Raw genomic sequence first — 13,816 nt, 5'->3', positions numbered from 1 at the left:
TGTGTAGTGAATGAAGGGTGGGAAAGGCAATTATTTTTAGTGTCACTTCCTAGGAAGTGCTAAGGGATATTTTTCCTGGTATGTAAGCAACTCCTTATCTGAGGTTTATAAAGTTTTTATTGTCAATGGAATAAGCAGATCCCAGTGGTACAGAAAAACCTTAAAGAGGAATTAACTATTATTCTGGAGTGAATTTCACTGAATATGTTCCCACTGCGGAAAATGTTTGATTAAATAAATAGGTTCTTTATTCCTTTTGTAACCCCAATATAGTATTCTAGCCAACATTTTATTTTTACAAATAGACAGAACTCTTTAACTAGATCAACAGAAAGATTCAATATCTATTTCATTAAAATTTAACCCCTGCTGGGTGCAGTGGTTCACACCTGTAATCTCAGCACTTTGGGAGACTGAGGCAGGCAGATTGCTTGAGCTCAGGAATTGAAACCAGCCTGGGCAACATGACAAGACCCCTGTCTCTATTAAAAACACAAAAAGTTAACCTGACATGGTGGCACCACCCGCCTGTGGTCCTGGCTACTTGGGAGGCTGGGGTGGGAGAACCACTTGAGCCCAGAAGTTGAGGCTGCAGTGAGCCATGATCATCCACTGCACTGCAGCGTGGGCGACAGGAGTGAGACTGTATCTAAAAAAATAAAATAACATTTAACCCCATTAAAAAATTTATTGGATCTAAACCCATGGGCAATCTGTCATAAGACTACTTAATGATTAGTTTCTAGGCATAGATTTCAGTTTTATATTTAAATTAACTCTGTATGTAAAATGTATTAGTTTTACCACGGTTTCCAGAAGTTCTGCTTTTGAAACCTACACTCGGGCTCCTCTGAGGATTTCTTCCACAGGTCTTGGTGTTCTAGCACGTGAATGGCTCGTGCTGATCGGATGAAGGGTTCGTGGCAGTGGATTGCGTCTCCTGGTGGACTGCACTGTGTATGACAGAGATGATGTACTAAACTCCACAGCTCGATTTGGCCAATTTCGAGTTGAAAGGATGGTATTGGACCCAGGCATCATAAGTAGCTTGTCATCAAGATCTCTAGTAGCCAAATCAGAAACCCACAGTGAAGTAAAGATCAGTATGTCAAGGAAGACAAGACTCACGGGGTAAAATGCCTTAGACTAGAAATTACATTTAGGGGGAAATAAAGCAAAAAAACCTTTCAATAAGTAACACTAGTTTCCAGATGGTACTCTAGCTCAGGCATGAGAATCTGTTCTTAAAAGTGGGACATTATTTCAATCATAAACATAATTTACTAGAATGGACATTTGGCAAAGCAAGTCCATTATCCACCTGCCATCACAGTCACTTTTTTAGTCACCAGTGAAGGCAAGCCTGAAGGACACCTACCCCAAAGTGCTTCCCAAAAATTTGCCACAGGGGCTGATTCCTACTCTGTTTGAGGCATTCTTTTGTGCTGAAAGATTGTCACCAGAAAGACAACTGAAAGACGAATATTGCTGCTTGGGAGCAGTGGTGGCACCAGTGTGGCTGCCACTGTAGCGATTAAAGTGCTGAGGAAGTTGGAGCTGGCAGGGATTTGGGTTTGGGTTCCTTGGAAAGCTGGGAGTGGGCAAAGGGTCTTGTGCTGCCCAGAGCCAGAGCTGTTGGGACCACAGTAGCCCCATTTGCATAAATAACTGAAATACAACCCGTTTCTGTAAGTCGTCCAATAAATAAAATACCACACCTAAACAGTTCAGTAGCTTAAATACTGCCCTACAGATTCAGGTCTGTATTGTATTTTTTTTTAAAGCAAGTGAGAGGACATTTGACTATTTTAAGACATCTAAGACTATCTGCACAATTAAATGGAAGAGAAGTGAAAGAATAACACAGCTAAGCTCTGCCATTTGCTCCTATAGCTTTCAGCAAGTTCCTCAACCTTTCAGGCCACTTTGGTGTCCTCTAGTGCAAAACATGGCACCGTGCTCGGAGGACTCTGAAGGGATGCTGCCCATCAAGGAACAGGGCTAAACCTGGAGACTGTTCTGGTCTTCCTGCCTCTCTAGCAATTCACTTACGCTTTTTTTTTTTTTTTTTTTTGTAACACACCCTAACTGCTTTCTAATTACAAAATGTTTAGGCTTTAGCTGCCCTATGTTCACCTTTATTTTGTTCTATGAACTTCTGGATTTGATTGCCTTCTCTAGCCAGGTGACTTTTAGATCAGTCTCCAGATGCAACCTCTTCCACATTTCCAGTGAGATGGCTTATCACTGTAAACACACCCCAGAAGAAACCCATCTTTTCCGCCAACACAGGCTTCCCTCAAGCTTGAAATCTGAGATAACTTTGATTCCTGTATTTCTATAGAATTTCACTTACTTGACATTATCTCCTAAAATAGCTCATTCATTTCTCGCCCTGTGTGGCCGCTTGAGTGCAGACCCTTTAGTAGCTCACGCGTGGACTCCTGCATTGACCCCTTACCTTCAGTTCCTTCCACTCCATCCATTTACACTATGGTGAAATCGATCTTTCAGATTCCTGAGTTAAATATATGTGCTCCCAAACCAAAATTCATACATTGCTGGAAGGAGTGTAAAATGGTACAACTCCTTTGGGAAACCATATGGCAATTTCCTATGAAACTAAACATACACCTGTCCTATGACCCTTTCTAGATATCAACTCAAGAGAAATGAGACCGTAAAACCACAAAAAAGACCTATACAAGAATATTCAGAGTACCTTTATGTGTAATACCTCTAACCTGGAAATGACTCAGATGGATAAATCGTGTGTATTCTTAAAATAGAATACTCAGCAAGGGAGGAGGTCATAACAACGTGGATGAATCCCAAAAACACGACACTCAAAACCCTCCACAATCTGGTCCTAACATTCATTAGTTCCATAGTCACTTCTTTCCCGCTAATCACACCATGGTCTATTTTAATTCTAGAAGATTGTCAATTATCTTTGATCAGAAGCATTAAAGTTCTGACCTATCTTCCGTTCTTCTATGTCAAAAATGATCTATCTTTCCTAAATATTTTGTTTTTTCGTATCTCCAAACCTTTCCCCACATCATTCCTCCTACCTAGAATGCCCTTGCTGCTCTCCTTTGCTTATCCAAAGCCCCATCTTTCAAGGACAAGTTCAAAACCTATATTTACCCACCAGAATGCTTTGGGGCTGTCATAGCACTCATTCTGGAGAGCATGTACATGGCACTCAGTTACAAAAATGCCACATATGGTTAGGTCTTTTTTTACCCACGTATGTCTTCTCTTTCCAGTTACATTATCAGCCCCCTGATGGTGGAGACCATGTCCCTTGGATGTTTTACTCCCCAGGAGTTTTTGTGGTTGCTTGGTTGGCACTCAATACATGCATCCTGATAAACTGATTTTGCTTCCCCTCTGTCTCCCTTTTACACTGTATAGTCTGAAAATGTTGAACTTCTTACAGGAGCTTGTCCATTAGGGAGCGATTTCTTGGCTGTAGAGGCATCCCATGAACCAAGAGACCATTTACATTTGGCTGATGACTGCTTGCTTGACAGAGACTCATCTATGTGTTGAAAGAAGACAGTACTCATGATCGGTTGGAGAAGATACCTGTTTGGTTTTCCAACTTTGCCAAAAGTTAGTATTTGCAATTTGGTTATTTATACTTTTTCCCCATGCTTTAGTTTTTATAACATCTTGGGGCCCTTAGCTGGGGCCGCAAGTCAATTGTCCATGTGATAGGGTCCCTCCTTTCAATTCCTAAATCACAGCAGGTAGGGGAAGCCTGATCAATCTGGATGAAAACAATTAACAGCCCTCTTATGGGGAGTGAGGACCTTTATTATTGTTGTTGTTTAAAATAGAAAACTCACAGACAAAATATGAAACAATAATAGAAAATAATAAGGGGAAACTAACTTAATCTCTTTCATCATCACACAATCCTGCACTCTGTACAAACTAATCCTTCTCTTTCACTACCTGTGGAGCAGGTCAGCCCTCAATGATAACCTAAATCCTGAAGACTCTGTACTAGGAGATAAGCTTATCTGTTCTAATTGTAGCAGGATGTAATGTTTCTTGGACTGGCATTGCGCCCTAGAGCCCTGCTTGTTTTCTCAAGTCATCAGCTCATTGCCTTTTCTGGCAGTCTCCGCTGCCACAGAATGTATTTTCCTTCCTCTTTCTCTTCAGAATGTTTGAATTAACTCTTCTCCTTTCTTAGGTCATCAGCGACCAGAACGTCTAACTATGCAGGGCTTAGGTCACTAAACCACGGCCACACCAGTTCAACATGCAGCAGTGCTTTACCACCACCAAAGGAACATTAATTTACCTGGTTTATCCCTGGTGTGGTGACTTATGAGCCTTCATAATTTTCTCTTTTTTGAGACGGAGTCTCGCTCTGTCACCCAGGTTGGAGTGCAGTGGCGTAATCTCGGCCCTCTGCTACCTCTGCTTCCCAGGTTCAAGTGATTCTCCTGCCTCAGCCTCCAGAGTAGCTGGCACTACAGGTGCCTGCCACCATGCCCAGCTAGTTTTTGTATTTTTAGTATAGATGAGGTTTCACCGTATTGGCCAGGCTGGTCTTGAACTCCTGGCCTCAAATGACCCGCCCACCTTGGCCTAATTTTCTTTTTAAATACCTGTTTTGTAAATCCAGCTGCACAACATCTGGCCAATATACCAACACCTTTCTCTCTGGTTTTTTTTTCTGCCCTAAAAGTAACACCAGGAAACTATTGTATAGGAACTGAGACTACATAAATCATTATATAGGGTAAGACCAATCTCATCTGCCTCCTGCAAGAAATACCATCTTTGTGCTTGTTCAGACTCACTTGAAATAGCTTTTCTCTTTGTTTTTGTTTGATTTTTATACCTGGTTTATGAGTACTAAACATCCAAAAGGCAAAACAGTTAACAGATTTAAATATTAAAAAACAAAAACAGGCTGGGTATGGTGGTGACTCAGGAGGCTGAGGTGGGAAGGTGGCTTGAGCCCGGGAGTTTGAGACCAGCCTGGGCAACATAGTGAGACTCCTGTCTCTAAAAAACAAACAGGGACAAGGTGCAGTGGCTCATACCTGTAATCCCAGCACTTTGGGAGGCTGAGGCAGGTGGATCACATGAGGCCAGGAGTTCGAGACAGGCCTGGCCAACATGGTGAAACTCTGTCTCTACTAAAAATACAGAAATCAGCCGAGTGTGGTGGTGCACATCTGTAATCCCAGGTACTCAGGAGGCTGAGGCACAAGAACTGCTTGAACCTGGGAGGCGGAGGTTGCAGTGAGCCGAGATCATGCCACTGCACTCCAGCCTGGGTGACAGAGCGAGACTCTGTCTCAAAAAAAATGAAAAAATAAAAAATAAACAGGGTGGGCCAAGTTGAGAGAAAAAGGAAGGAAAAACTCAAAAGGAAGGAGGCGTTCAAAGGACAATGTCAAGGCCATAGAGAATCTAAGATGAATCATTTTTATCATAAGGGTATCCTCCATTCTTCCCAAAACAGACTTAGGCTGACCACATGGTTGATTCTAGGTTGCACAACTTACGGATGCCTCCTCAGAAGAGCTGGCTGAGAAATCTTTATCAACTCTAATTTGCTATTAATATTTTAAACTGAAACCAATGCAAAGAGTCACTGGATTATTATGATAAACACGTAACTGTACTAAAACATATTGAGTCAGAAATCATACAAGTAAGGCAAACAACTCTGAGCAAATTTCCTCTGGTGAGAGTAGCCCTGGGGTCTCCAACTGATCCCTCTGGGGCTTACCGGATTTGACGTAATGGACAGCACCTTAGACTGTGGCACTCGTGGTAACACCAAAGGATGTGGTTCACTCAGCACACAGGAACTTTCTGAATCTGGTCTGGTAACTGCAACATTACTCTCATCATCTGGGCAAAGGAACAGAATATATTATCCATGGATAATCTTCTGGCCCACAGCAACAGTATTATGAGAAAAGATCTCTCCTGAGAATTCATCATCTCAAACAAGGCTTCTCTTATCTTTGCAGTCCAATTTTATACCACCTGCATGGTTCAAAAAAACCCCTCAAACCAAGACTAGTTGAAAGTGGTTTCCCAGGCTGATGATGCCTACTGGTACCTGGCAGAAAGAGAAAAAGATCTCTAGGACACAGTTGTCCCACATACCTTTGGAGTTGACAGAAATATTTTACAACTGTGCTGTCCAGTGTGGTAGTAGTCACCACCCTCCAATAGCTATAGAGCACTTAGAATGTGGCTAGGGAGTGAGGAACTGAATTTTAAATTTAGTTTTAACTTATGGCCAAACATGGCTGGTGCCTACGCTATTAGACAGCGTAGCTCTAGGGAAACCTTCATTAATCCAGACCTCAACTCCTACAGGTAAAGTTACGAGATTAGAAATCACTGTTAAGAATCACATCCACGAAGAAACAAGGCATCTTGAAAAACAGCAGGCAGAAACAGCGTAGTCAGATCAGCAAGGACTTCGGAAATTGGAATTGGCAGATGTAGAATGTAAAACAAAAGCAGAAATAGAAAATACGACTAAGAGCAAGACACCATACAAATGACCAAGCAGGCTGGGCATGGTGGCTGACATCTGTAATCCTGGCACTGTGGGAGGCTGAGGCAGATTGCTTGAGGCCAGTAGTTCAAGACCAGCTTGGGCAACATAAGGAGACCCCCATCTCTACAAAAAAAATTACAATTAGCTGGGCATGGTGGCACGTGCCCTTGGTCCCAGCTACTTGGGAGGCTGAGGTGGGAGGACAGCTTCAGCCCAGGTAGTTGAGGCTGTAGTGAGCTGTGATGGCCCCACTGCACTCCAGCCTGGGCAACAGAGTGAAACCCTGTTTCAATAAATAAAAATAAAAAATAAATATTTTCCTTCATTAATTTAGACTTTAAAACTGTCTTGATTAAAAGTTAAAATGATTATAAAAACAAGTTATAAATAGGTGATTACATTTCACCGGAGTTTTATATACTTTGAGGTTACAGTTCACAGACCATGTAGCCCTATTGCATATATTGCAAACCTGCATGCAGTTTGGCTTTTCTCTTCACATAGAGGTTGGGAAAGTTGTTCTAATAATAGAGATAGGTTTGTACCAGCACCTGTCAGTTTGTTCTAACAACAATGAACCAACTGGTCCATGACAAAGCCAAAACTGCAAGTGTTCTCTTTCTATACTTCCAGGTATTATAATAAAAAGTAATGACAATAGCTAACATTTACTGAGCTCTTAAATATTACAGGAACTACTCTATATACTTTCATGTAACTGGTTTATTTCTTTAACAACACTATGAAATAGATATTAGTATTTATACTCATTTTATAGATAAACTGAGGCTCAAAGAAGTTAAGCAACTAGCCAAGAATCTCAATAAAGTTAGTGTCAGAGCCAGTAGTCAAATGCAGGTTGTCTGGCAACAAAGTCTGTATCTTTTTTTTTTTTTTTTTTTGAGACAGAGTCTCACTCTGTCGCCCAGGCTGGAATGCGGTGGTGCAAGCTCCGCTCACTGCAAGCTCTGCCTCCCATGTTCACGCCATTCTCCTGCCTCAGCCTCCTGAGTAGCTGGGACTACAGGTGCCCGCCACCACACCTGCTTAATTTTTGTATTTTTAGTAGAGACGGGGTTTCACCATGTTAGCCAGATGGTCTTGATGTCCTGACCTCATGATCCACCCACCTTGGCCTTCCAAAATGCTGGAATTATAGGTGTGAACCACCGTGCCTGGCCCAAAGTCTGTACTTTTAATCATTATATACCACTGCTTCTCATGGGGATCACGTTGTAGAGCAGGGTTGGCAAACTATAGCCCATGGGTCAAATCTGGCCTGCTACTTAAAAAAAAATTTCTGTGGTAAAGTACACGTGACTTACCATTTTACACTCGTGTTACTTAACAACAGGGATACCTTCTGAGAATGGCATTATTAGGTGATTTTGTCGTTGTGTGAATTTCTGAGTGTATTTACACAAACCCAGGTGGTACAGCCTATTACATACCTAAGCTAAATGGTACAGCCTGTTGCTCCTAGGCACAGGCCTGTACAGCATGTTACTGTACTGAATACTGGAGGCAACTATAACACAGTGGTTAGCATTTGTATATTTAAACAAGCCTGAACATAGCAAAGGTACAATAAAATTATGGTACAAAAGATAAAAATGGTACAGGTACACTTGTATGGGGTCCTTACCATGAATGGAGCTTACAGGAATGAAAGTTGCTCTGAGTGAGTCACTGAGTGAGTGGTGAGTGAATGTCAAGACCTACGTCATTACTGGACTGTCTATAAACACTACATTTAGGTTACACTACATTTTTTAAAATTTCTTCAAAAAATTACCCTTAGTTGTACTTTTTGACTTTATAAATTTTTTATTTTTTAAATTTTTGATCCTTTTGAAATACCAGCTTAAGGCACAAACACTGTACAACTGTACAAAAATATTTTTTCTTTATTTCCTTATTCTATGAGGTTTGCCTATTTTTTAATTAATTAATTTTTACTGTTTAATCTTTTTGTTAAAATCTAAGACACAAACACACATTAGCCTAGGCCTACATAGGGTTAGGATCATCAATATCACTGTCTTCCACCTACACTTCCTGTCCCACCAGAAGGTCTTCAAAGGTTGTGTAACACACATGGAGCTGTCATCTCCTGTGATAACAATGCCTTCTTCTGGAATACCTCCTGAAGGACCTGAGGCTATTTTACAGTTAACTTTAAAAAACATGGTAGGAGAACACTCTAATGATAAAAATATAATATATACATAAACCAGTAACATAATCATTTATTATGAAGTATATGTACTGTATGTAATTGTTTATGCTGTATTTTTATATGACTGGCAGTGCAATAGGTTTGTTTATACAAGCATCACCACAAACACATCAGTAATGAGTTGTGCTTTGACTTTACAACAACCGCAATGTCATTAGGTGATAGGAGTTTTTCAGCTCCATTATAATCTTATGAGACCATCATATATGTGGTCCAACATTGACCAAAGAGTCATTATGTCACACAGGACTGCATACAATTCAGCAGCATTAGTTACATTCATGATGTTGTGCAACCCTTACCTCTATCTAGTTCAATAACTTTTTATCACCTCAAAAAGAAACCCCATACCTGTTACTACTGCCTGTTTTTGAAAATAACGGTGTGGCTGGGTGCGGTGGCTCACACCTGTAATCCCAGCACTTTGGGAGGCCAAGGTGGGCAGATCACCTGAGGTCAGGAGTTCGAGACCAGCCTGGCCAACATGGTGAAACCCCATCTCTACTAAAAATACAAAAAATAGCCAGGTGTGGTGGCGGGCACTTGTAATCTGAGCTACTCGGGAGGCTGAGGCAGGAGAATCACTTAAACCCAGGAGGCAGAGCTTGCAGTGAGCCGAGATCACACCACTGCACTCCAGCCTGGGCCACGGAGCGAGACTCTGTCTCAAAAAAAAAAAAAAAAAAAAAAAGTTGTAATAGTCATTTGTTTATTCTCATAGTGGTATAGTATTCCATTGTATGAATATATCACATTCTACTGTTGATGGACATGTGGGTAGTTTCTGATGTTGTTTTCTAGTTATTTATGAATATTCTTGCACATATCTTTTGGTGAACATATGTACTGAGTATATACTAGTGTACACAGCCAAGCTCATTCATTTACATCTTATTTATGGCTGCTTTCATGCTACAAGGGCAGAGTTGAGTAGTTGCAACAGAGACTGGATGGTTGTCAAAGACTAAAATATTTACCACCAGCCTCTGTATAGACAGTAGTTTCCTGACCCCTGTTTTAAGGTATTTCAGTCAACCTACTAAATGCCAGTTAGAGATCCTCCAGCTCCATTTCATGATGGCTTCTTTTTAGACTTTAGTCTCAAAATTACAGTTATAATACAATAAAATAATCTTAACTGAATGCACAGAAAAATAAAAATATTAATTCACAGCCCAACACTGGTAAATTGTGAAAGGTGAAATAAGATTTTATCTGGTACGTGGTGGTTGATATACTGAAACTAGAAGGAGTTCCTTTGTTTATTACCAGGGTTTATTATTATGGGAGTCTGGGTATGACTCTGGACTTTTAATTACCACCTGTCCTGTGTCCCAAAAAAATTAACCTCATATAATATAAACTAGTTCATTTTAAAGAGAGTGCTAGTCCTATTCTCTAATACAAGCTTAAAAAAAAAAACCTAACACACATACAACATAGTAGCTTAAAAATAAAACAAACCCACAAAGACCACACATCAAGTGTGGCAAACGTGGAGCAACTGGAACTCTCACACAATACTGGAGACGCTGTAAGTAGGTATAACCACTTTGAAATTTTTTTTGGCCGTATCCACTGAAGTTAGAATAGCATATCCTCTGACCTAGCAATTCTACCCTTATGTATCTAGTACTTAAGTTCATCAAAAGACATATAGAAAAATATTCATAATAGCATTATATTCTAGGCAAACCACCCACATATCCATCAACAGTAGGGTGTGATATAGTCACACAATGGAACACTATAAGCAATGGGAATAAACTTGTTGCAAGCAAAACATAACTGAATCTAACAAATAATATTGAATAAAAGAAGCCAGATGCATAAGGGTATATACTATATGAATCCATTCTTACAAAATTTTAAAACAGGCAAAATTAATCTGTGCTGTTGGAAGTCAGGATGGGGTTACTCTTGTGGGGGTAGGGATTAAGTAGCTGACTGAGAGAAAGCATGAGAAAGGCTTCTGGAGTACTGGCAATATTCTTGATCTGGGTGCTGGTCATACAAGCATACTGTTTTTCTTTTTAGAGACAGGGTCTTGCTGTGTCATCCAGGCTGAAGTATATTGGCACAGTCATAGCTCACTGCAGTCTCAAACTCCTGGGATTAAGGGATCCTCCTGCCTTAGTCCCCTGAGTAGCTAGGACTACAGGCATGCACCACCATGCCCTGGCTAATTATTTTTACTTTTTGTAGAGACAAAAAGTCCTCAAGCTTACATGATGTAAATTTACTTTGTAATTTTCTATGTGTATATTACACTTCAATAAAAACTTTTTTTTTCCTTTTACTCCTGGCAAGCTGTGATTCAATAAAAAGTTTAAAAATGTTGGACTTCTGCTTCCAGCCAAGATGGAGTAACATGAACTGGGTTTACTCTCCTAAAACAAACAATGGCTTTTAAGACACTGTATATCAGATAATGAAAGTTAGTAAACCTTGAGATGATAAACAAATGAGACTGGACCTGCAATTGCCTTGAAAAAGTTTCCAAGATATGGCATAAAGAGTGGGAACTGAGGCACAGCCTGGTGGACTCCCTGAGTTGAGAGTCCAGAGACCAAGGCAGCTCGGATTCATAGAACAGAGTATCTTAGAGAAGAGAAATAGACAGGAAGAGAACCCATGATATCTGCAGAGGGTGGGGCATCGTTTGAGCATTCAAAATTTACTATCAGTGCACGTATGAGAAGAAGCCACCTGAGGCTAGGAAAAAAAAAAATGAAAGAAGGGAACAGTACTTGCTGCTCACAAGGAACAAGGAATACTGCCTGTTCCCATCCTCCAGACCAGAAAAACTCAATTCATGGAGCACTGGGCAGAATAAGATCTTGCCTCCATAGGTGGGTAATAATTAGCTCTAGACTGAACATTGCTCCAGACCTAAAAAATCATAAATGTTTGCAAGTAACTTAATTGTATTTCAGGGCTGGGCGCGGTGGCTCACGCTTGTAATCCCAGCACTTTGGGAGGCCGAGGCGGGCGGATCACGAGGTCAGGAGATCGAGACCATGGTGAAACCCCGTCTCTACTAAAAATACAAAAAATTAGCCAGGCGTGGTGGCGGGCGCCTGTAGTCCCAGCTACTCGGAGAGGCTGAGGCAGGAGAATGGTGTGAACCCGGGAGGCGGAGCTTACAGTGAGCCGAGATTGTGCCACTGCACTCCAGCCTGGGTGACAGAGCGAGACTCCATCTCCAAAAAAAGGAAAAAAAAAAAAAATTGTATTTCAGAACAAAGCTCAAGAAAATATGCAGTAATAAAAAGAAATTCATCCCTTAGTAAGGCAAAATGCACAATGTATGAAATCTAATCAAAGATCACCAGGCAGGAAAATACAAGCCATAATGAAGGGAGTATCAACTGAAACCAACCTAGAATTAACACAGATATTCAAATTATTCCACATTTTCAAAATATCAAATACAGACATGGAAAATATATAGTCTCTCTCAAATCATACTTTGAGATGAAAATGACAATATCTCACATGAAATACACTAAATGAGCAGATTCAACATTGTAGAAGAAAAGATAATGAACATTGATGGCATAACAATAGAAATTGCCCAGAATGAAATACACACAGAAAAAAAAAAATACAAAAAAATTTTTTTAAAAGCATGAGTTACCTGAGAGATCAATGATCAAATGGACTAATTTATGAGTGACAGAAGTCCTGACGGATGATGGGGGACAGAAAAAAAAATCTGAAGAAATAATGGCTGAAAGCTTTCCAAACAATGAAAACAAACCTACAAATCTATGAAGTTAAACAAACTCCATGCAGAAGAAACATGAGGAAAACTACATTAAGGCACATCATAATCAAATTGTTCAAAACCAGTGATAAAGAGAAAATCTTAGCAGCCAGAAAAAAAAAATACATGCACAAAGGAACAAAGATAAGGATGACAACAAATTTCTTTTCAGAAACAATGTAAGTGAGAAGAAATGGACAGCATTTTAAAAGTACTAGAAGGCAAACTATTCACATAGTTCATAAAATTATCTTGCAAAAATAAAAGCAAAATAAAGGAATTTTCATATCTACAAAAGAAACAGTTCATTACTAGCAGACCCACATACAAGAAATGTTAATGGACATTTTTCAGGCTGAATTTAAAAATTTTTTTTAAAAATAAGATTCATATAACATAAAATTCATCATTTTAACCATTTTAAAGTATACAGTTCAGTGGTTTTTAATATAGTCACAATGTTGTACAATCATTACCACTATGTAATTTCAAAAAATTTCTATCACTCTGAAAAGAAACATGGTACCTCTCAATTTCCCTCTTCATCCATCCCCCAGCAACCACTAAACTCTGTCTCTATGGCTCTGCCTATTCTGGACATTTCATATGAATGGGATCTTACCATATACATGGTGCTTTGTGATTGCCTTCTTTCATTTAGCATATTTTCAAGGTTCATCCATGTTGTAACATGTATCAGTACTTAATTCCTTTTTGTGTCTGAATAATATTCCATTGCATGGTGTACTAGTCTGCTAGGGCTGCCATAACAAAATAGCACTGATTGGGTGGATTACACAATGGACATTTATTTTCTCACAGTTCTGGAGGCCAGAAGTCCAAGATCAAGGTGCTGTCCTGGCTTTCCGGTGGCCACCTTCTTTCTCTGTCCTCACATGGCCTTTTCTCCACGTGTGAGTAGAAAGAGATCTCCGCTGTCCCTTCCTCTTCTTACAAGGACACCAGCCCTATTGGATTAGGAGCCCACTCTTATTACCTCAAAACCTGAATTACCTCCCTAAAAGCTCTGTCTCCAAATACAGTCACTTTGGGGGTTAGGGTTTCAACATATGAATTTTAGGGGGGAAACAATTCATCCCATAACACATGGATAAACCCAATTTTGTTCATTCATCAGCTGATGGACATTTGGGTTGTTTCCACTTCTTGGCTATTATGAATAACGCTGCTATGAGCATTCATGTTCAAGTTTTTGTATGGACATATGTTTTCAATTCTCTTTTTTATATAC

The 13,816-nt window shown here is 40.0% G+C and overlaps 1 protein-coding gene across 7 annotated transcripts in view; it reads right to left on the bottom strand.

Moving 5' to 3' along the window:
- FAM149B1 (family with sequence similarity 149 member B1) overlaps positions 1-13,816 on the bottom strand; it is a 76,608-nt gene that overhangs the window by 7,835 nt on the left and 54,957 nt on the right. For 6 of the 7 annotated variants that reach the window (XR_004026745.1, XM_030798474.1, XM_030798473.1 and 3 more), the window contains exons 8-10: positions 5,768-5,892; positions 3,444-3,547; positions 839-1,063 (exon numbers count right to left, since the gene is read on the bottom strand). Coding sequence is in view for 6 of the 7 variants with exons in the window: in XM_030798474.1 (XP_030654334.1) it covers positions 839-1,063; positions 3,444-3,547; positions 5,768-5,892 (454 nt within the window). In the remaining variant the exon portion in view is untranslated. Of the gene's footprint in view, positions 1-804; positions 1,064-3,443; positions 3,548-5,767; positions 5,893-13,816 lie in introns of all 7 variants that reach the window. The other variant, XM_030798477.1, reaches the window with a different exon arrangement.

The sequence above is a fragment of the Nomascus leucogenys genome, chromosome 18 (assembly GCF_006542625.1).
Source record: "Nomascus leucogenys isolate Asia chromosome 18, Asia_NLE_v1, whole genome shotgun sequence".
Taxonomy (NCBI): Eukaryota; Metazoa; Chordata; class Mammalia; order Primates; family Hylobatidae; genus Nomascus; species Nomascus leucogenys.
This window is presented reverse-complemented; position numbering and strand designations above follow the sequence as displayed.